Source organism: Elephas maximus, chromosome 24, assembly GCF_024166365.1.
Source record: "Elephas maximus indicus isolate mEleMax1 chromosome 24, mEleMax1 primary haplotype, whole genome shotgun sequence".
Classification (NCBI taxonomy): Eukaryota; Metazoa; Chordata; class Mammalia; order Proboscidea; family Elephantidae; genus Elephas; species Elephas maximus.
The window spans coordinates 42,762,257-42,787,345 of NC_064842.1; the positions used below are offsets into that span (position 1 = coordinate 42,762,257).

At 38.7% G+C, this 25,089-nt stretch overlaps 1 protein-coding gene across 4 annotated transcripts in view; it reads right to left on the reverse strand.

The window, feature by feature from the left end:
• Positions 1-12,661: 12,661 nt before the first annotated feature.
• The window catches only part of TOR1AIP2 (torsin 1A interacting protein 2), a 45,372-nt gene continuing 32,944 nt past the window's right edge, over positions 12,662-25,089 (reverse strand). For all 4 annotated transcript variants that reach the window (XM_049868419.1, XM_049868415.1, XM_049868416.1 and 1 more), the window contains 3 exons: positions 21,676-22,185; positions 19,260-19,358; positions 12,662-18,649 (listed from right to left, as the gene is read on the reverse strand). In XM_049868419.1, coding sequence (XP_049724376.1) covers positions 17,877-18,649; positions 19,260-19,358; positions 21,676-22,185 — 1,382 coding nt within the window. In that variant the 3' untranslated portion in view covers positions 12,662-17,876. The remainder of the gene's footprint in view (positions 18,650-19,259; positions 19,359-21,675; positions 22,186-25,089) is intronic.

The following is a 25,089-nucleotide window of genomic DNA, read 5'->3' on the forward strand; positions in this document are numbered from 1 at the left end:
TTGACATGCTATAATTAGTCTCTGAATGTAAACCTATGTACACATCACCATATAACTTTTGCTGCTGGCACCCAAAAACTACTTATAATTAACAAAGTGCTTAGACAAGGGGCTACATTTCAAGGCACTGTGTGCTTGACCAGCTGTGAATCACTGATAATCTTCCTGAGTTGTTTTTTCAAGGCCTCACCAGGTGCAGAGCATTCACAGTAAAGACCTTCCACATGAGACAAACATTACCAGAGACCCCCTCACCGGGGCTCGAACCAAGATCCAGAGGCATCACGCGTGCACAACATACCAGAATAAATCCTGTTCGACATCCCAGCAGCCTTTGTGACAGACTCCATCTTAGTTCCAGCAACCTCTGCGAGGAAGTCCATCTTGAATTCTAACTGTGTATGCATGTGATTTCCATAATCCCACCCCTTCTCCTAGAAATCTCCACCCATCTAATGAATAAAGATAATGCCTTTTTCCTGCCTAAGAAATTTTGTAAGCCCTATGAAATCCTTTGTCCAGTTGAGAGACTAGAGGCTAGCATATGTGGAAATCCCTCTCCCTCTCTCCCTCGAGAGCCTTTTACTCTGTCTCTAGTAAGACTTTGTTTGTGTGGAATCTCTGAGCCTCTCCTTGTCATTCTTGGTCAGAAGAAGGTAAGAACCTAAGCAGGGCTTAGTCCCGAGCTAGGAAGCCCTGTCCTGTAACACTTTCATTTTCTACTAAAGTCTTTCCTTTTAAAAGTCAGCCAGGTCTCCCCAAGTAATTCTTTTCTCGTGGGCAAGACAAGGACTTAATTTTCTAGGGTCCATGGGCCCCAGGACTGTAACAAATTGGCATAACAAAGTTTATTAAGCAAATGTTCTGCATCCCACTTTGCTGAGTGGCATCTGGGGTCTTAAAAGCTAGCGAGCAGCCATCTAAGATGCATCAATTGGTCCCAACCCACCTGGAGCAAAGGAGAACGAAGAACACCAAAGACACAAGACAAATATGAGCTCAAGAGACAGAAAGGGCCACATAAACCAGACTCCATCAGCCCAAGACCAGAAGAACTAGATGGTGTCTGCCTACCATCAATGACCACCCTGACAGGGAACACAACAGAGTCCCTGACAGAGCAAGAGAAAAGTATGGTGGTACAGAACTCAAATCCACGTAAAAACACCAGACTTAATGTCTGACTGAGACTAGAGGAACCCCTAAAGACATGGCCTCCAAACTCTCTGTTAACCCAAAACTAAAACCATTCCTGAAGCCAACTCTTCAGACAAAGATTACACTGGACTGTAAAACATAAAATGATACTCGTGAAGAGTATGCTTCTTAGTTCAAGTAGATACATGAGACTAAATGGGCAGCTCCTGACTGAAGGCAGAATGAAAAAGCAGAAAGGATAGGAGTTGGTTGAATGGAAATGGGAAACCCGGGGTGGAAAGAGGGGGAGTGCTGTCACATTACAGAGATTGTGACTAGAGTCACATAACAATATATGCATAAATTTTTGTATAAGAAATTAACTTGAGCTGTAAACTTCCACATAAAGCATACACAAAAAAAGTAAATACTAAGACAATAAAAGAGATTAGATATAATTCTAACCTTTGAATGATTATTTAGTGTACTATTATTTAACAACATAGTCTTTAAAAATTGCTTTTAATTTTTAGGTATTTCCATTTAGGTCATCAGTCTTTTTTTTTTTTTTAATATCCTATTAGGAAATTTTCATATCTTCTAAGGATGTATTTTATGGATTGGATTGTGTCCCACCAAAAGAAATGTGGAAGTCTTAACTCCTCTACCTATAAATGGTACCCATTTGGGAATAGGAGTTTTCTTATTTATGTTAATGAGGTCACACCAAAGTAGTTCTAAGCCTAATAGCTTCTGAGAGATGTCTTATAAAAAGAGCAGAATAGGCATAGAGAGACGCACAGGGGAAAGACAGGTGCTGCGTTAGGATCTGTTATAAGCAAAGGAACACCAAAGATCCCCAGCAGATAGATGCCATGGAGTAGGAGGGAGGGCAACAGAAGGAACTGACATGGCCAAGACCCTAATTTGGACTGTTAGCCTCCAGAACTGAGAAAATAAATTTCAGTTATTTAAAGCCACCCACTTGTGGTATTTTTTGCTGTTACAGCAGCACTAGGCAACTAAGACAATGCTTTAAAAGTAGAATATCACCGCTGCCACCTCCAAATTTCATGAAAAGGTCAAGAAATGGTTCTGAAACAACAGAATTCTCCATGCAAAAGAATGAAGTTAGAACCTATCTTAATCATCTAGTGCTGCTCTAACAGAAAAACCACGGGTGGACGGCTCTAACAGAGAGAAATCTATTCTCTCACAGCCCAGTTGGCTACAAGTCCAACTCCAGGGGACCAACTCCAGGGGACCAACTCCAGGGGAAGGCCTTCTCTCTCTGTTGGCTCTGAAGGAAGGTCCTTGTCATCAGTTTTTCTTCCCTTGTCCTGGGAGCATCTCAGTACAGGAACCTCAGGTCCAAAGGATGCGCTTTGCTCCCAGCACTTTGCTTTCTTGGTGGAATGAAGTCCCCATGTCTTTCTGCTCACTCCTCTCTTTTATATCTCAAAAGAGGTTGACTTAAGACACTATCTAATCTTTTAGACCTCATCAGTATAACTGCCACTAATCCATCTTATTACATCATAATGAGAGGATTTACAACACATAGGGAAATCACATCAGAAGATAAAATGGTAAACAATCATACAATCATACAAGGCAATCATGACCTAGCCAAGATGACAGATACTTCGGGGGGACGCAATTCAATCCATGACAGAACCATACCTCACAATATATAAAGAAATTAACCCAATATGGATTAATGGCCTAAACACAAGAGCTAAAACCACAAAACTTTTAGGAAAAAAAAAAACATAGGAATAAAGCTTCAAGTCCATTTAGGCAATGAATTTTTAGATTTGATATGAAAAACAAGAGCAACAAGAGAAAAAAATAGACAAACTGGACTTCATCGAAATTAAAATCTTTTGTGTATCAAGGGACATTAACAAGAAAGTAAAGGGACAACCTACAGAATGTTCTAAATACAGAATATTTGGAAACTGTATATCAGATAACAGTTTAATATCCAGAATTTATAAAGAGCTCTTAATACTCAACAACAGAAAGACTAACAACCCAATTTTAAAAATGGGAAGAAAAACGTGAATAGACATGTCTTCAAAGAAGATATACAAATGGCCAAAATGTACAAGATGTTCAACATCATTAGTCATCAGGGAAACACAAATCAAAACCATAATAAGTTGCTATTTCACACCCACTTAAAAAAAAACAAAAAACCAAATCCAATGCCGTTGAGTCGATTCCAACTCATAGTGACCCTACAGGACAGAGTAAAACTGCCCCATAGAGTTTCCAAGGAGCGCCTGGCAGATTCAAACTGCCGACCCTTTGGTTAGCAGCCATAGCATTTAACCACTATGCCACCAAGGTTTCTTCACACCCACTAGGAGAGTTATTATTATAAAAATGGAAAACAAGTGTTGGTGAGGATGTGGATAAATCAGAACACTTACACATTGTTGGTAAGAGTGTAAAATGATGTGAAAACAGTTTGGCGATTTCTAAAAACAGAAATATCATAAGAAACCCAATAATTCCACTCCATACCCAGAAGAATTGAAAACACGTGTATTATGGATTGAATTGTGTTCCCCAAATATGTGTGGTAAATCCTGACCCCTATATAATAATCCCATTTGGGAATAGGTTTCTTTGTTATGATAATTAGACAGTATTAGTGTAGGATATATTTTAAGTCAATCTCTCCTGAGATACAAAAGAGCAGATTAGGCATACAGAAGCAAGCAGAGATGGGGGCGGATAGATGCCACATCATGTGAAGATCACCAAGGAACCCAAGAACGAGCACCTTCCCCCAGAGCTGACAAACTAGAGCTTGTCCCCAGAGCTGACAGAGAGAGAAGACTTTCCCTAGAGCTGGCACTCTGAATTCGAACTTCTAACTTTCTAAACTGTGAAAGAATAATGTCTGTTTGTTAAATACCACTGTGGCATTTCTGTTACAGCAGCTTTAGATAAATAAGACAGAATCTGGTATTGAAAGAGTGGGGTGCTGCTCTAACAAACAGCTAAAATGTGGAAGTGGTTTTGGAATTGTGTAATGGGCGGAGGCTGGAAGAGTTTTAAGGTGCCTAGTGGTTAAGACTCAGCAGCAAACGGTCTGGTTTTGGTTTAGTGGTTAAGAGCTCAGCTACTAACCAAAAGGTCAGTAGTTTGAATCCACCAGCTGCTCCTTGGAAACCCATGAGGCAGTACTTCTCTGTCCTATGTAGGGTCACTATGAGTCAGAACTGACTCGACGGCAAAGGTTTTTTTTTTTTTTTTTAGTAGTAAAGCCTAGATTGCCTTGAAGAAAATGTTGGTAGAATTATGGATGTTAAAGGCAATTCTGATGAGAGCTCAGAAGAAATTGAGGAGAGCTATAAAGAAGGTCTCTGTAGTCTTAGAGAATACATATGGCACCATCAACAAAATGTTGCTGCACATGTGGACATTAAATTGCTTCTGGTGAGGCTTTAAAAGAAAATGAACATGTGCCTGGACAATGAAGGAAGGGTGATGCTCTTTATGCAGTGGCAATGAACTTGTCTGAATTATGTTCAAACGTTTGATGGCAGATAGAACTTGCAAGTGATGAACTTAGATATGTGGCTAAGGAGATTCTAAGCTGAACTTAAAGGGACTGTGTGGTTTTTCCTTGCCACTTACAGTAAAAGGTGAAAGAAAAGAGATTAACTTAAAAATGAACTGTGCAAAATGAAAAGAAAACTTAAAGAATTGGAAAATTCTGTTGTACAAACTTAGGACACAGGTTCTAGAATTTTCACCAAGGACATGGCTACACAATCTCTTGTTAAAGAGATTAAGTCTGTTGCTGATGGATCTAACTACCACAGCAGAAACCCATCACTTAACCTGAAGGGGAAAGAGGCAAGATGAAAGGAAGGTAAGCTGTCTGCTTCTCAGAATTCTGCAGGCAGGAATCAGGCCAAAGGAGCTACATCTGCTGTCCTACAAGAAAAGAAAAGGACCATCCCTGGAAAAGTTTGGAGATCAGCAGAACTGAAGGAGCATGGGACCCAAAGCTATCTCAGTTTCAAAGGGCGGAGTCATAGTCTCCTAGATCTCAAAGGGTGGAGCACTGCCGCCTAGGTTTCAAAGAATCAGATTTTCACCAACTCAGTTAGGAATGTGGGGCTGTCAATCAAGTGTGCCAGGGAGATGGGGCTGCTGCCAAAGCTAAGGGTGTGTGGCTGCCACGCCCATGGGACAGAAGAATGAGACTACCAGCCTCCTAGGTTCTAAGAGGGTGAGGTTGCCACTCAAATGGACTAGGAGAACTGAGCCACCCAAAGCCAAGGGGGCAAGATTTCCATGTCAGTGGGCCTATAAGGCAGGGCCTCCACCCAGGGCCAAGAGGCCTACATCCAGAATCCAGAGAACATGTCAACACCCAGAGTCTGGAGGGCAGGGCCATTGCCCAAATGGTCTCAAAAACAGAGGATTATTTTCAAGCCTTGAGAGCTAATGGAATTTGTTCTGCCAGATTTTGGGCTTGTTTGGTACCTGTTATTCCTTCTTTCCCTCCAATTTCTCCCATTTATAATGGAAATGTCTACCTTATACATATTCCACCATTATACTTTGGGAGCAGATAACTTGTATTCTAGATTTCACAGGTTCACAGATGAAGAGGAATTTTTCCCTGGGATGGAATATGCTGAAAGCCTCACCCATATTTAATTTAGATGATTCAGAAAGTGAAATTTGGACTTGGAGTTGATTTAAGACTTTTGGGATGATGGGATGGGTGAATATGTTTTGAATGTGGGAAGAACATGCATTTTTGGGGGGGGGGCCACAGGGTGGAATGTTATCAATAGAATCATGTCTGCCAAATATGTGTTGTAAATCCTAGATCTGTGGTTATAACCTCCAGTTGGGAATGGGTTTTTTTGTTACTATAATTAGACAGTATTAGTGTGTAGGATGTGTTTTAAGTTAATCTTTCTTAAGATACAACAGAGCAGATTAGGCACAGAGAAGCAAGCAGAAATGGGGGTAGATGCCATACCATATGAACCAAGGAACAATGACTTTCCCCCAAGGCTGACAAAGAAGGACCTTCCCCCAAAGCTGACAAAGAAGTACATTCCCAAGAGCCGACAGAAAGCCTTTCCCTAGAGCTGGCACCCTGAATTCAGTCTTTTGACCTCTAAACTGTGAGATTAATTAGGAAGTGATATTGGAGTCATTATTCCCTGTCCTTGGGCATAGAGAATCCAAGGACTCACAAGGACACATCAACTGGGCCCTCAGGTATAAAGACAGTCGGTAGGATAACCCTGGAAAATATCTTTAAAGCCAATCTAACAGAATACAAAAGACTTTCCACTCTTAGCTTTTTCTATTAGCATTTAGTGAATAGAAAATTTATTGGCCCAATGAAGACTCTCCTGACTGTTGTTACTGAAACCTATACCAGTGATTGTTAAGAAAGACAATTCAAAATGGAGGATCACAGTTTCTAGCCAATCTGTGAAAAAGGGAAGCTTTCAGTGGTTTTGCCCATTTGTAATGTTAATATATACTGATGATTCTGTACTGTTCTTTGGACTCAGGCAGACATGGCTGTGGCAGCATACTTGTCCATTTTCCCATTAATATTCCACAGATGAAGTAGCGAAAATGCATTTTATTTAGTGTTTCATATTAGAGAGAGAATGTTTTCTCATTTGTTTTAGTATAGCTGTATAAGCTGTGATTAATCTCTAGTCCTTGGAAAATGGTGCAGGCTCTGTTCAAAATAAAGCTGAGCAGCCTGTTCCACTCTTAAACATAACAAACACCCTAATACCTTACAACATGTTTTCGCCTATTCAAAATGGGTGATTGAGAGCTTGACATGACTAACGCCATAGTGATGCTCTAAGTAATCTCTAAACATTTTTTAATTGCACCAGCTGTACCGGGTGCAGAGCTATCTCAGCTCCTGTGGCCTTGGTCTCTTTTCTTTTTTTGTTCTCTTGAGAAATGGCCTTCAGCCTGCAAACCGACAGGAAGGCTTTCTTGCTCCCTCTCTCAGCCACAGTGGATTTGGCAAAACAGTTCCACTAGCCGAGAGATTCTTATGAGAGTTTTTCAGCCTGTTACAAATATACTGATTAGAATCCAGATGCCTGATATGTTTATACTTAGTTTAATAAAGAGTTTTTGTAGTTGTTTTGTGATGTATAAGACCATCTGCGGACTACATGCTCAAAACATTAGGTAACCCCAATCTTTCCCATATAAAACCCTCCCATCAACCCTTTAGGGCAGACAGAATTTGGGAGGAATTTAACCCCGTCTGTCTCTTGAATACTGGTATTTAATAAGGCCTTCTAACTGCTTACCTCCTCCTGTCTCAGTATTGGCTTTGCGGCAGGCAGCTCGAACCTGCAATTTGCGGTAACACACACATGGCTGTGGCAGCATGGTTGTCGGTTTCCCACTTTTGTCTTTTTGAATATATGCTGAATAAAACTTTCTTTTTGCTTTACTCAACTTTGTGATGGTTTTTTTTTTTTACCCTACAACGGAGAGAATAAATTTCCCTTGTTAAAGCCACCCACTTGTGGTATTTCTGTTATAGCAGCACTAGATAAATAAGACGAAATGTATACCAATGTACATTGTAGCATCATTCACAATAGCTAAAAGGTGGGACTATCCCAAGGGCCATCAACAGATGAATGGACAAACAACTGTGATATGTACGCACAGTGAAGTATTATTCAGCTATAAAGATAACTGAAGTTCTGATACATGCCCCACATGGGTAAGCCTTGAAACATTATGCTAAGGGAACTAAGACAACATAAAAAGACAAATATTGTATGATTGCGCTGCTTACTTACTAATCTGTAGTGAACAATTTCACATGTTTTTCACCATGTCATGATGTAAGTAATCCACCCCTTCAGGGATTGTAAATTTGAAGAGGCTTTGATTCTGTAGGAAGGTGCTATGGGGTTGGGAGTCAGACACCAGCCATACCTAGACGCAGAATCTTTGACGTAATAAAAAAAATGTGAAATCATTCACTACGGGTGATCTGGTAAGCAAGGTAAGCACCAGGTGTATAAGAAATACATGGAATAGGTAAATTTACTAAGACAGAAAAAGATTAGTGGTTACTAGGAGATAGGGGAGAGGGGGAATAGGGAAAACAATCATAGTGTCCACTTAAAATTGGTAAATTGTATTTTATGTGAATTATTTCTCAATAAAGAAAAGAAACTTCATGAGAAGGAAAAAAACTCCAAAATCATATACAAGAATATCTGTGATTGAGATATAACAAAGAATATAGAGTATGAAGAAGAGAAGAATACGTTAGGGAAAAATTGGTACTCAGAAAGCATTTTGTTCTCACTAATAAAACTACAAAACAACACACAAGAATGTGTTCAGAAGACAACTAGTTAACCATTTTTAGTAGTTCAATACAAACTTTAGTATTTAGATAGCCCAAACTAATATCCTATGACATTCGTGACTGAAAAATCATTTCCCTGAATTATATTTTGCCTTGAACAAAAGGAGCCCTGGGTGTGCAGAGGTTAAGAACTCAAATGCCAGACAGAAGGTTGGCAGTTCAAACCCACCAGCCACTCCTTGGAAACTCTGTGGGGCAGTTCTACTCTGTCCTATAGGGTTGCTATGAGTTAGAATGGACTCCACACAACGAGTTTTTTAATGTACTCAATGTAAGGCTGTGGTGAGGATTAAGTGAGTTGAAATATGCAAAGCATGAGAAGTGCCTGGTACATAAGTACAATATAAATGTTAACTGTTATTATTAAGTAATACTCAAAAATCTTAATACAAAGCAACATTTGGTCATGTGGAAACAACTGTTAATAGTTTTGATAACACGGTGAATTAATGATGCATTCATCTGTACTTCTGCTTTTGTTTTCTGAAAGATTCAGGACCTGGTGCAGGAAAGAATATGGTGAAAATATAATTCAAGAAGTATAGACAGAATGGAAAATACCCATTGCCATTGAATCGATTCCAACTCATAGCGGACTTACAGGACAGAGTAGACTGCCCCATAGGGTTTCCAAGGCTGTAAATCTTTACAGAAGTAGGCTGCCACATCTTTCTCCCACGGAGGAGCTGGTGGGTTACGAATTGCTGAACTTTTGGTTAGCGGCCAAGTACTTAACCACTACACCATCCTCGGAAATTCTATGAGGGCCGTTCTACTCTGTCCTATAGGGTCACTATGAGTCAAAAATCAACTCAATGGCACCTAACAACAGTAACATCAGCCAAAGACCAAACTACATAAGAAATGATGAAACTGGAGGCTGGATGAACCCCTGAAACTATCGCCGTGAGATAATCTTTAAACCTTAAACCAAAAATATCCCCTGACATCTTCTTAAAACCAAACAACAGTTTAGCTTAACTAAAGAATGTCTGCCTTGAGCATTGGAATGTCTGCCCTGAGCATTGTGCTCTTTTAAGTACTATCTATACCGGATCAAACGGACAACAGCAACCGCAAAGATTAGATAGGAGCCTTGAGGGCTTTATGTAATGGGGAACGAACAATTTGGAAAAAGAGGGTAACAATGGTTGCACAGTTTGAAGAATGTAATCAATGTCACTGAATTGTACCTGTAGAAGTTGTTGGGTTGTTGTTTGTTTTCCTGGATATGTTCTCAACAGCAACAAAACAAAAACAGTTAAAAAAAAAAAAAAAGAAATTATGAAACTGACTTGTAGCATACTTAAGACATTCAAACATGATACTTTTTGAAGGCTGCTTGAGACAAAAGAACGACTGAAATTTGCAGATAACAATAAGGACATTGCCAACAAGCAACCTTGTTGAAGTAAACAAACTGGTGTGCCTCACATCTTCCTTCCAAACTCCCAGCAGCCCCTGTCTGCCTTTGGGTGCAGAGTTTAGTAGGACTGTGGCTTCAGCCTCACTCACCACTTTGAGTTTTTATTGATTCTTATCCTTGAAGATGCATCTCTTGTTTTTGAGCCTGGCCCCATTTTTTAAAATTTTTCCAAAAACATTTGATCTATTTTTATGCGTTGGAGTACAAAGGGGTGCCAACTCAAAGTGAGAACTTAAAGTGGCATCTCGGATCACACAATAAACCAAACCAAAACTAAACCCATTGCCGTATCGTCGATTCCGACTCCTAGCAACCCTATTGGACAGAGTAGAACTGCCTCATAGAGTTTCCAAAGAGCGCCTGGTGGATTTGAACTGCCAACCTTTTTGGTTAGCAGCCATAGCACTTAACCACTATGCCGCCAGGGTCTCCATGATGATAAAAGGTGTTACTAAATCAATGGTTCCACTTAAATATTGATTTGTATTATATTAAGAAATTAGAGGTCCTAAAAAGCAGCAGGCTACACGGGACACAAAGACAGTCTGTGTTTCATTTTTAGTGTATGTGTATGGGAGTCTGCTGTTGCTGTAGGGTAAAAACAATACAAAGTCTAGTAAAGCAAAAACAAAGTTTTATTTGGCATACTTTCAAAAAGGCAAAAGTTGAGAAGTAGACAAGCATGCTGCCAGCACTGATGTCTGCCTGAGTCCAAGGAAATATTACAGAATAAGCAAAGATGGGAAAACGGACAAGCATGCTGCCACAGCCATGTCTGCCCGAGTCCAGAGAACATTAGAGTCATCAGTACATATTAACACTACAAAATGGGCAAAACCATTGAAAACCTCACCTTTTCACAGATTGGCTAGTATCTGTGATACTACATTTTGAATTGTCTTTCTTAACAATCATTTGTACAGGTTTCTGTAACAACAATCAGGAGGGTCTTCACTGGGCCAACAAACTTCTATTCACTAAATGTTAATGGAAAGATAAGAATGGAAAATCTTTTGTATTCTGGCTTCTGTGAAAAAATTTAAAAAATTCCCCTCCCCCCCCAAAAGATGTTTTCCAAGATTATCCTATCTATTGTCCTTATACCTCAGGGCCCAGCTGATCTGTCCTTCTGAGCCCAGCTCCAGCTGAGTCACATTCTCTGTGCTCAAGGGCAGGGAATAATGACTCCAATATTTCCTAAACCACCGTGAGCCCTAAAATCATACACCATGTAGGTGGATTCCTGAGTAGTGAATATGCTGCACATACACAAAACAGGACCTGCCTACATGTTTCCTTTTCTTAAAATAGCTAAGATCCTTGCTTAAGTAGCTACCATCTTTTCTCAATTTAACTTCTTGGAGTTGTTTCCGCATCAAAGAGTCCATGACCAGGATTGCATCTTCAGATATGACATAATTTTTATTGTAGACTATTTAAATTGTAACTCCTATAGTAACTAATAGCACCCCCTTCTTTATTAATCAGTTTTCAAAGTATTGAGGCCTCAGTCTGTTCCAATCTATTCAGAGAAGTATGTAACATCCTCTAGTGATAGTGAGCTTATGTATTAAAAACATCATGTGCTACAAAACCTATGAATGTTTGGAATGAGTATTGGGAAATCCTTGTTCTTCCCCTTCGGGCTTATCTCTTGACTCTAACCCATTCCACTGAAAGATCGCATTTCAAGATATGCTGACTCCTAAGAGTTCATAACTTTCTAAACTGCAAGAATTAATATTTCAGATTTTCAAAAACCAATTCAGATTTGGTAGAAAAGTAGTCTATAAAACATGCCAATAAGTCCTTTGTTTTTAGGAAGGGTATGTTGAAAAAAAAAAAAAAACCCACCAAACCCATTGCCATCGAGTTGATTCTGACTCATAGCGACCCTATAGGACAGAGTAGAACTGCCCCATAGAGTTTCCAAGGAACGCCTGGCTGATTTGAACCACTGACCTTTTGGTTAGCAGCCATAGCACTTAAGCACTATGCCACCGGGTTTCCAGGGTATATATAGTAGGAACAGAAAGCTGGAAGAAGGGTGGACGAGGGGTTGAAATGGGTGTTCAGGGGCTTCTGCTCTAATTCTGTAAATTCTTACCCTCTCCCCTCCCAACACACAGATGGACAATGTCTACACTTAGAGACACATTCCCAATCAGCACACTCTGAGTTAGGAGCAATTCCCAGAGCTCTACTTACTACCCTCAAGGAATGCTGGTGGTGCAGTTTTTAAAGTGATTGACTGCTAAGCCAAAGCCTGATGGTCAAACCCACCAGCCGCTCCACAGGTGAAAGATGTAGCCGCTTGCTTCCATAAAGATTACAGTCGTTCTACTCAGACCTGTCCTATAGGGTTGCTAAGAGTCAAAATCAACTGGACGGCAACAGGTACCTACTACCACATTCTTTCTCCCCTACTCAAGAAAGCCTCTTTAAATACATGCAGTGCATGAAAGAGGTTAAAAGAGAACTGCAGTAATTCTAGATCCAGTGTCCTCACACACCACTTCACTGATGGCCATGAGTGCCACCTGACCCTCACAGGGTTCTTTGGCTATACAGCTTATTGCCACAAGATGGCCATTTCCTTTCCCACCATTAATAATCAAGTGCCCATTCTATAAACTTGCTATGTTGGGAACTTTAATCAAGAATCAGTCAACTGAGAAAAATTAAGATTTATTTTTGGTAATAACCAGACAACTAATTTGAGTAAGGCACATTCTTCAACATACTTAAGGAACAAATGCAAAAGGAAATCACGGTTACATAAAGGGGAATTCCAAGGACTCTGACATTCACACTGACAAAGCCCATTTCCTTTTTAAGTACAAAAAAGCAAAGTGCAGTTGAATTTGAAACTCAACGTGCTGTCTATTTCTTTTATTACAGGGTTAGCAAATAGCTTTAAATCTCACGCAATCTCTGATCAACTGGGAGCAGTTGCTGGAGCTTTGTAAAGAGAGTGTTGAGGCCAAGTCTGGGCACAGAGAGAAGGCAGGCTGCAACTGCTGTGGGCCAGTGGTGGCATGCACACCACCTTCTTGCCAACTCTGCTCTATGGCGATGTTACTCGGTCTGCTGCTTCCCAAGTCCAAAATGTTCTTTTGGTTCATATAAGTGCTCTTAGGCAAGGGCAAAGTTAGTTTATAAGCCTCAGTGAGGAAGAGTAAGAGGACATTTCCCAATACAGGAGTCAATGTATGGATTTATAAGACATTAAAACAAACTGAAATAGGCACTGCAGGTAATACTGGAAGGAAAGGTACTGAAGAGGAAAGGATTCACGTCTGTACAGAATATAGATTAGGGAATACTGGTTGTGTTCTCAGAATCCCTGGGTGGTGCACACGGTTAATGGGCTTGGCTACTAACAAAAGATTAGAGATTCAAGTCCACCCAGAGGCACCTGGGAAGAAAGGTCTTGTGATCTACTTCTGAAAAGTTGGCCATTTGAAAATCCTATGGAGCACAGTTCTACTCTGACTCACTTCTGAGTCAGCGTCAACTCAACAGCAATTGGGTCGGTGCTTGTGTTCTCAGGCCATTTGGCTCAGGCTAGTGCTCATCACTCATTTGCATATACATATAATTTTTCTTTTTTTCAAGAGGTTGAAAAGAAATGCTGTATAGATACATAAGTTATAGGGCCATATATTAGTTGGAAATGAGTTTAACAGCCCAGCCTCAATCTGAATCAGGCAAATTTACGCCCACATCAGTTACTTCACAACCTAACACATAAAACTTAAATAAATACGAATAAAAAATATTTTAAAGTCATCCAGAGAAATGATTTTACATGGGTATTTTAACTTTATTTAGTTCTCTCTAGGATTGGTAATGTCTTTTTTGCAAATATATTATTATTCACAACAAACATCTCCTAATCTTTGTGACTCACAAACCTCAGTATTATATAACCTCATAGATGCCTCTAGAAACATCTAAAAATAATTATTTCATCACATGGGTTATGATAATGAAGTGATTCATAATAATTAATAATATTCGTAATACATAAGAACATCAACTTTCCCAAGAACAAGCAATACAGTGTTCAAGGTATTTTAATTTTGCAAAAAAGCAAAACCAACCGTGACTTTTCAACATACAAATTTTAAAATACATTATGCTCAGATTGGTGAACAAAGCATGAAATGAAGATTGAAATTTAACTATATGTTCAACTTGAAAAACAGATAAATTATAGAATGATTATAAAATTATAAGACATTATAAAATGATATGTTGAGCGAGGGCTTTACGAAGATAAACTGGCTTATTTTTACAATTGTTATGTTTTATTTTCAAATAGCAAATATTCTGTGTTGCTATTAGAAAGTACTTCTCCACAAATAAACTGTGTATGGACAGAGGCTTTATTCCCACTCAGTGAAAATCCTAACTGGATATAATAATTGTATTTTTTATTTACCATTAGTTTTGGAAGTGCTAGAGACCTTTATAGGCTACATAAGAATTGTGGTCAGATACATGCAATTTAAAAGTACTGGTGAAGATCATCTTGCTGAATTAGCATCACTTTCATATGTTGTATTTGTTACATTTCAACATCAATGCTCATTATGCTTCTGTCTTTAACAGATAAAAATATATCTCAAACAATGTGAAACTGTGTAAAAGGTCAAGATCAGCTCAGTGGCTAGCGCTGTTCAACTGAGTGATTAACAGAGAATAATGACTCATAGGCATGTTGAGCCTCCTAACCACCCTGCATAAGTTTGGAGGCTCTCAAATTATTTATTTGTTCAAAAAACAGAAATAAAAACAAATAGCATTACTACTGGTAGTGATATGAACCCCCTGGAATACCTCTGCCAACCCCTGGAAAATAAATGAGAAACTTAAAATTTACCCTTAGGGAATAAAAATCTCCAGTCTAGAGGCTGTTTTTTATTCTACCAGTTGTTTCTACAACTCTGATATTATTCAAGAAGTGATTTATATTAATATATTATGTAAAGAAAGTTGTTCCGTAATAATTAAAATTTTTATTTTTTAATTAAAAGGTAATGTTTAGGTATCATGTGGGTATCATATGCCCACGAACTACTTTTCTAAGGCAAGTAAGCAAATTGTCTATTGTAGTAATGAAAGATATACACAAGGAAATTTGAAAACTTGAAAATGTAGAAAGTATAAATAAGCAAACAGAAAATAACCTAAGGAAGTACACCAGATAATAGATTTTAATTATTTGTACATTTAAAAAATATATTGTTTTGTGCTTTAAAAGTAATCATTTTATTCATGAGAAGACCCAGAGTGCTCTAATATATTGCTTCTTCTAAAAATGATTTTTGAAACAGTGGACAACTAGTTGATCGCACTTATACATGGAAGGAAAAATGTTATTAACAAACGGTACATAAAAAAAGTGACTTTTGGGGGTTTCTTTTTCTAAATTACATTGAAAGGAAATAATGAAAGCTATATTCAACTGAGTGAAGAAACAAGAACCTTTATATCAACTGTAATCTGAGTTGCTGACAGAGGTTAGATATGTACCCTTCACACTCGTTCCTTTGTAGATCTGAGGTAGCACAGGTCAGTAGGCCATCTTTTCAGTCCTATAAGGCACCACTGGTTTTGTGTGACATAATTCTAGTACCTATGATCTAGAAATACAGGAAAAATAATTTTTGAATATGGTATATAGATTTTTCTTCCATTTTCTCCGATCTTGTTTTGAATTGACATTAATATTATATTTGCTACCTTTTAACCTTTGTTTAGGGCTTTTCTCAACTCTATCTGAAGATCCCTTTACAAAATTCCAAATGCAAATTGTTCCTTTAGATATGCCCTCATGCTCAAATGAGCACAACTTAAGGCGTTGGTTAGATTTATGTGTTCTTCCTGTGGCAGGTATTTCCAGTAAGATTCTTCCCCCACGTCTTTGTGATCTCTTTTTTAGGTATCAATAAAGATCCCTGCGTCTTCTTAGTGTTTCCTAAAACCCTTCCATACTTTAATGACTTTGCATGGGTTCTTAAATATATATCTATTTTTTGTTATTGTTGCGTGCTGTCCAGTCGATTTTGACTCATAGCAACTCTAGGTCTGGTGATCTACTCCTGAAAAGTCAGCCATTTGAAAACCTTACGGGGCACAGTTCTACTCTGACTTACACAGGAGTCAGAGTCGACTTGATAGCAACTGTTTCCGAGTAGAGCTGCCCCATAGAGTTTCCTAGGCTGTAATCTTTAAGGAAGCAGACCGCCACATCTTTTTCCCATGGAGCAGCTGGTGGGTTAGCATACATATATATACATACACACACATTCTCTCATATAAGCAGAAGAGGCCAAAGCCCAGTGGAAACATTCCAGGATCTAGGAAAGTTCCTTAAAATGCTACATAACGGAATAGAACATTAGGTGAGGATCAGTCACTATGCTAGACTCCTGCTTTCAGAGCTCAAATGCAAATCAACTGCTGTCTCTATAAATCCTGTTTTCAATCTTTCTTACAATCACAGGATATGGCCCAACCATTAATATTGGCCACTAATACCTCAGAGAATCTACCTACCATTCTGTTTCCTCTCAGTGCATATAACATCTCTTGTATTTCTTTAATTCTTAACCTAGTAGTAGTACTGGCCAAGAAATGAGCCGCATTATACAATGTTCCATCACTGCAGAGCAAATAAGGTTTTGTAAAGTTATGCCAATGTGCCCATATAAAATAGAAGACCTAGTATTAGATTGGTTATTAAAATACATTCTGCTTAAAGGGCACTCAAACTCTCATCCTAGACAACTATAAAATTCCATTCAGGGAGACAGAGACGGTGATTAAGAGAAATTAACGATAGCGTCAGAGACCTGCTAGTAAACACGAGTCTGCGCATTCTGCCGTTCATTTGTAGTGCTTTCAGAAGCAGTGCTTCTACATAACAAATCTACTCCACCCTCACTGTTCCTACTCTAAGTCTAAATGCATTCGTTTCTACCTGTTTCCTAATCTTCTAAGATGCTTTTTGCACTTAATCAGTGGTTTTCAAACCTCAATATCAGTGGAACTCTTTGTTACAATTAAATCTTATGGAGGACCCAATATATAAAATAATCAAAAGCTGAACTGTTCTCATTCAAAGGGGAGCGGGTGCAGGTGGTCTGAAATCACAGGTCTGAATCACTCAAGAAAGCTGAGGTAAAGATAGAGCCAATTGGAATTTCCTCATTTCCAATGATCATAAACAGTTTCCCCATTTAAAAAAACACTTCTTGAGTATAGCTGCTTTTACTTCAGCTCGTTAACGGATTAAAGGCATAGTGTCTGACAGGAAGTATTTAGGTAAGTAATAGATGGTTTGATTCATATATTCTTTTTTCATACTACTCAAAAGTGCTAGTCTACAATGTAATCCCATAACGAGGTTATTAAAGTGAGTTTTTTAAAAATATTCAACATGTGATAATTTTTTTTCTAAATATTATCATTGCTTAAGAACTGTAATTGCTTTATTCACGGTCCAAACACTATCAAAAAGGTTCATTACAGTCTCATTCAAGAAAATAAAAATCACTCTGTAGTTACTCTGGGAAGCAAGAATATCTTCCTGTGCAAATACTTGGTTGCTGTATTTCGGGATTAAAAAAAAAAAACCCTCAATTATGTATGCCATGCTGAAAGGGAGGGAAAAAATCAGGTCAATTTTTAGCTTTGACACACTTTGATTACAAAAATCTTATGAAAAGTTAAAAAATGAAGTTTTTTTTTCTAAAATAAGCTCACTTGTGTTTTTCTGGCTATTTCCTAGCATTTATCAACCACTGTCCACATAAATGGGAAGGACTTGAAACTGACTTTTTCAAAAATCTATGCCTTCTATAATCAACTCTGTGCTTAGCTTTCTAAAAGGCACCCCTGTTCTTCTATGCTCCTCACTGGCTGGACAGGCAGTACCAGGTGTGAAATACGGCTCCACAGCCCACTCAATTTGTCTGAGTCCATGTGGTTGAAGGAGTTGGGAGCGTCAGAGTTGGTAAACCTGGCCCAGAGCAAATCTCTCACTTTTTCTTCAGTTTCCCTTGGGCCCACACTTGCTTCCAATGTTTCTTCCTCTAGTAGGACGGTCAGGACCAGGGCCACATCTTTAAAGGCTGCATTCTCATGGTCACAATACTTGTAGAAGATCAAGGTAGAGCCAGCAGGAAGGGATTCAAAGCGGTGCACCACAGCAGCCTTCCGGCCATTCTCAAATCCAGAGCTCAGCTCCACGTCGACCCACAGCTTGACCGTGTCACTGTCCTGTGAGGATCTTGTAGCCCCATCGATCTGAATGGCAGAGACTTTCCGGGAAGAGGTGTAGGCATCTGCAATGTGGTAGCTCAGGCACTTCAGGGTCTCTCTTCCCTCTCGAGCGGCTGTAAACATGATGGTGGCTGGCTCTGTGGGGTTAGAAACATTGAGGTGCTTTTGCAGAAACTTACGTCCTCTCTGCCACAGGAAGGGACTCTGGCCTGGAAATTTATCCTTCAACTGGGTGAACTCAGCCAGGAAGGCCTCCAAAGCTGGATTTTTGGGCACTTGCTGGGCTTGAGAAAAATAGTCGCGAGTAATAGGACGTAGCAAAAAAATACACAGACCTATGGCCAGGAGGGCAAAAATGATGTATCCTGTCAGAGAATGGGAAAATTAGAGCAAATATGAGTAGAAACAAAGCCTGTGGTGAACTGAAATGAACATTTTACTGGTAGTGGTGGGTTTCTTTTTCCTAACTCCTTTAAACTTTCTGCTATTAAAGTCTATCAGAAATATCTTTTCATTAATTTCTTCACAGATTAAATTACTGAAGACACAATATCTTTGTTAAAAGGTAAAAGCTGAGTTTATGTATTTGTTGCAGTAATTCATAATGTGATTCAAAATGAGCTATTAGGATAGTCTTCCATCTTCCTCAAAATGCCTACTGCCTGTAACTATTCTTTTTCTAAGGGCCAGAACTTAAAAATGCCACTTGAGAAGCTAACAGTCTCAAATTGAAAAGGTGGTTTTAGTTTTTTTATATGAAAAGCCCTTCCTATTGGGATAATTTGTATTTTATTAAGCACAGAAAGATTCCTAAAACTTTATTGCTCTATTTTATTATTAATATCAAACACCTCTAAAAAAAAAAAAAGGCTAGTTCAAAGTTAAAACTGTTTAAATCGGCCAGTTTTCTAGGCATCATTCACTGGGATGTCTGAATGTCAATCAACACTGCAGTGAAACCAGGTTTGTTCTCACCGTGGAGCCCCAAATAGCTTAGTATCTTTCTTCTGCTGTCCTGTGCCTTCTCTTTGTTTCCTTTCAATTTTTGTGCTTCTTGCAGATGACTTCCAGCCTCTGGGGGGGGGGGGGGGGGGGAAGGACAATATTATTTTTAAACACTGCACTGGAGAGCATATATATACCTTTCTATCATTCTCTCTCATCAAACCAAAGAATTGACTGATAAGATTTCTATACTTTGTAAAATTTTCTTTTTTACAAAGCTAACTTTTTCCCTTGAGGCTCTAAGTTGTTTTTATTCTACTTAGAAGAATAAAAGGAAGTGCTGTGAAATTCATCTAAGGTCACTTTTGCTACATTCACAATTCCCCACTGGCCCTTATAACAAGGTCAAAGAAACAAGCATTCCAACATTGCAGCCAAACCCATCTAAAACGTGATTCACCAAAATGTACAAAATTAAGAAGGGACTTGAAAATGTTAGTTGTTTTCAAGATTCAACATCAGAACGTAATGATGCTCTAATTCCAGTGTTCAGGTCTCACATAGCTCCTCAAGACTCTCAAGTATACAAACAACAGAGGCATTAAAGTCAGAGGCAGGAGAGATTACCCTAGAGTTACAAAGTAGCTTACAAACAAAGTCTGAAACTCATAGTGAAGGAAGTGTACAAAGCAAGGAATACAAGGTTAATAAAATTTATGAACTATGTAAAAACCAAGGTTGATTAAAAAATGTCCGGGAGAAAACAAAAGCATTATTTTGTAGCACTCTAAACTAAACACCCAGTGTCTACACCTGTGCTTCACTCCAGCCAGGAATCTCAAAACGTTGAAAGCTGAGCACGCCTCATAACTCTTACTGGAAAAACAACTCAACGAACATACCCTAATGACATAGAGAAGGAGACACATCTCTACCTATAAAGGATAGTTCATTTAATCATACTGCACCAAAAATGTTTTTAAAATATCATTTCACAGAATTTAAGGATGAAAAGACCTTTAAACAGGAAAAGACAAAGAAAAGAAAAGATCTTTAATAATCACCTGCTCCAACCCCCCTACACTTTTCCTATCAGATAAAATATCCAGGAATGTTAAGGGCCTTGCCCAAGGTCACATAAAGAGATGTGGCTGAGTGAGGTTAGAATGAGGTTTCTTAGCTCCTTGTTTTTGTTGTTAGGTGCTGTCTAGTCAGTTCTGACTCATAAGGACCCTATGTACAACAGAACAAAACACTGCCCGGTCCTGCTCTGTCCTCACAATCCTTATGCTGAGCCCACTGTGTCCCCAGTCATATTTTGAGTGCCTTCTAACCTGAAGGGTTCCACTGCTATTCATAAGGTTTTCGCTAGCTAATTATTTTCAGAAGTAGACCGCTGGATCCTTCCTGCTATTTTGCCTTAGTCTGGAAAGACTTTTTTTTTTAATTGACTTTAGTTTTAGAGCAGTTTGAGGTTTGCTAAAAAAAATGTGCAGGACGCAGAGTTCCCATATACACCGTCCCCACCATACACAGTTCCTCCTATTATTAACATTGTGCATTAACATGGTATATTTGTTACAACTGATGAACCAATACGGATACATTATCATCGACCAAAGTCTATGGTTTACAACAGGGTTCACTGTGTTGTACAGTCCTATGGGTTTTGATAAACAAATAATATCATGAGGCCATCATTGCTAACCTGAATTTTTAAAACAATCTTTTATTTTCCTACTCACAGTGAATACATAATGGAGACCTTTTGATGACAGATTATGGTTTATAAAAGTCACATGCATTCACTGAGACATGAAAGGAATGGGTGGAAGGAGGAAGGAGAGATATTTGGGGGATAGGGCAGGGTAGAATAAAAAAGGTGGGTCATTGTGGAGAGCCTTCCAGACAGCAAGAGGGCAGGAGGCAGGGAGCACAGGGGGCAAAGAGAAAAGGAGCAGGGGCAGTACTTATGCCGGCACGGCATTCACAGAGCATTCCCTTCAGCATTCTCTCTAGGGCTCAACCCTCCACAGACCAAGAGTCCCCAGCTGGAGCAGTAAGGGAACCCAAAACCCTGAAGACCACACTTCCTTACAGCAGGCAGATACCAGCAAATGCATGGTGAAAAAATCTACGGCAGGTTTCTAGGGTTGGGCTTAAGACTACCTGTGTGCAGGAACAAAGACTGCTTTTAGCTACATTTTCCAGCGCATGCAAGCATCCTACATATTAGCAGGAACCATGCAGGGCCAAAGAATGCTAAGGTTCCCCGCATCTCTATAGAAAAAAAAAAAAAGACAACTCTTTTTTAAGTTCTATTTTTCCTTAGTCCCTTGAAAGAAAGGCAAAAGTTCTCTGAAAAGAAAGAAGGGCCTTGACTGATGCTGTGTGCTCAATAGCACAGCAATACAAAGCAAGACAGTCATTCAATGGGTTCTCTCACCTCGAGTCCCCAGCCGCCTCCTCAGTGTGTCCTGACTCTCCAGCCCCGTGATGAAATGACCCGGACTCTGGGCATTCTGGAAGTCTGGGGCAGGTGGCTCCTGGGAAGCTGTGGTTCTGACTCTCAGTTCCTCAGGGCAGGCTGCAGAGTGGCTCCTGAAGTGTGCATCTGCCCTTTCTCCCCTGTCACTTGGAGAACGGTCAGGATCTGGATCCGAGGCTTCTGCACTCACACTTCCTGGATGGAAGTGATGCCCTTCTTCTCCATCCTGAGAACCCCGGCTGCTCTTATGTTCTGTTTCTTCCTTTGGATATTTCTGACCAGTTGTTTCATCTGGACTTTCTGGTTCATCGCCCGTATCTGCACTTCCTGGACCTATTACCTCTACCCTTTGGTTAAGACCAGACGCAGAGTTCGGGGTCTGAGCTTCTCTGGTGCCCCTTGCTGTGACTGTGGTCTCCTGTGCCTGAGAACTCACTGATGGGACATTTTCCAAATCCTCTTGAGAATCTGTTGAGATAAAAAGTTATAATTTTTATTGAAAAAAATTCTCTGTATTTTTATGTTTTAACAAGGCTCCTAATTAATAGCACTATTTATACAGATTTTTATATACTCTTCCTAAGGATCTTCCTCTTGACTCTCACTAATGGTGATTAAACAAACAAATTTCATTATCATCTTAACAAATCTAACAAATAACATTAATGCAAAACAATTTTGAATGCCAGAACTAACTTTTGGTTATATTAAATATATCCTCTTCCCTAATGAAATAACGGATTGAGACAATGACCATCAATGGCAGCTAAAATCATTAGGCTGAGGGGGAATTTTATAATGGATGAAGCAGACTGGCAACATGTGAACTCACTGGTAAATCTTAATATCACAAAAAAAAGAGGGAAAGCCAGATACCTCTTTATATGATGTCATAGGAAATACACTACTCCAGAAGTATTCGTGCCAAAAACTGAGCCTAAATCTGATCAAGCATCTAGATCTAACTACCAGTTTCCAAGAAATACAAGGATAACGGAATATATTAAATTATGCCTCAGAAATGGAATCAGCAAAACGCAGAGTGTGGGAAATTCAAAAGGACAAAGAATTTGTTTTTTAAATAATAGTGAGAAAGAAAAATAAATAGAAATAAAAGAGAAAAACAAAGAGGTTTAACCTATAGATTAAAAGAGACTTAAGAGGCTTATCAATCAAATGCAATGCGTGGAACTTATTTAGATCCAGTTTCAAATGAATCAATCGTTAAAAACATATTTATGAGATAATTACAAAAATTTGAATACTGGATATTTGATGATACCAAGGAATCATTGTTCATCTTCTCAAGTGTGATTAATGTATTGTGATTATTTTTTTTTTATCTTTATCTTCTAGAGATACATATTCAAGTTTTTATGACGTCCAGAATTTGCTTCAATTTTATGACATGGGGGGAGGGAGAAATAAGGGGTTATAAATGAAACAATATTAGCCATATCTTGACAGTAGTTGAAGTTGGTCAATGGGTATATGGGAGAGTTCATTTTACATTTCTCTATACTTTCATATGTCTACACAAAAATTAAAAAAAAAAAAAAAAGAATAACCCAAGAGATCTATCAACCAAATACTAAGGGGCCCTTGTTTAGATCCTGATTTAAACAAACTCAATTATAAAAAAAAAAAAAAAATAGAAAATTAGAGAAATCTCAGTATTCACTGGCTATGTGATAATATCAAGGAATAGCTGTCAACTGATTTTTTAGATGTGATAATATTTTGGTTATTTTTAAAAAGGAGTATCTTTAAGAGATATAAACTAAAGTATTTAACAGATAATATAATGTCCGGGATTTGTGTTAAATAATTGAGGGCAGGCAATAAGATGGGCCTTATGTTGATAACAGTAGAAGGTGCATGTTGAATAATGGTGAAATTTTGATGGCAGATCATGGTTCATACAAGTCACTTTCATTCATTCATTTGATAATATTCATAAAGTTTCTACTATGTTCCTGGTGCCAAAGATACACAACAAAGGAGACACAGTCCTAGCCTTTGCTAAAGTTACAGGCTATTCTAGGATGAAAGAACAAAACATACATTTGAAATCTGTCATTGATTTGCAGCTCCTGGTGAACATAATGACTTATATTTCATATTCCTTTGCACTGACAAATGGGCATTTCAGACAGCTCTTCAAAGTACTCACAAAAAACAAATCCACACAGTCACAGAAGGTGATAGCTGAAAAAGACCTTGGTGCTCGTCTTGTCCAACTTCATTTCACAAATAGGAAACTGAAGTACCAGAAGTTTAGGAGACTTGCTCAAGGTCACCCAACTTAGCCAGTGGGGGGGCCACGACCAGAATCCAAGCTTCTTAATGCCAGTTAACGATTCATCACATGGCAGCTCTACCTTCCTAAGGGAAGATATGGTGCTTGTTCTCCTTAATACACAAGTGGAGGAAATCAGGGATAAGGAAATTAACTGATCCAGTCAAGGCCCTATACAACTGAAATATAATTTAAGGATAATCTACTTTAAATATAACGATACACTTCAAATATACTCATCTCTTTATTTGTATAACATTTAGGTTTCAGAGAAGTAAAAGATTTAAAAATTTTTTAATCAAAATATGCGTGTAAGGAATAAAGAAAAAGCCAGAGATGAATTTTTAAAAAGTCATATTCTTTTTTTTACTATACCGCATTAACATAAACAGGAAATAAAGTTTATAGGAAAAAAGACTAGGTACAAATGCTTGTTCATGAAACAAAAAAAAAGTCACCACAAAAGTATTAGTCTCCACTGGCAAAAATCATATACACATATACAGTGTTTGTCAAGGCTGGTGATGTTCCAAATTTAGCCCTGCAGCTTGAAGACACTGCCACCCATAGGTCTGACTGCACTTTTACGAAGTGATGAATGCTTCATATGCCACAGGAAGATGAGCTCTGTGAGCGAATCTACTTTTTCTGGTATGTTCACTGCTCCATCTCTAGTACTCAGAACAAATACCTGGCATATACCAAATAATAAGCACTGAATTATTGGACTAATTAGTTAATAGGAATGGTTGAAAACAGATGTCTTTTAGTTTTCATTATGACTTCAATAGTGATAAGCTTTCTCTGCTTCCTCATGTAAGAGTCTTCCCTGAAATATTAACTGGCATCTTCTATTTTGTGATTTTACCTGGCAGTTATTGAAAAAGAAAGACACTCAAACCAGAAGAACTACATTGTGCCTGTCTATAATTGATGACTGCCCTGACCAGGAACACAATAGAAAACCCCTGTGGGAGCAGGAGAGCAGTGTGATGCAGACCCCAAGTTCTTGTAAAAAGACTAGACTTAATGGCCTGACTGAGACTAGAAGGACCCCAGAGGTCCTGGTCCCC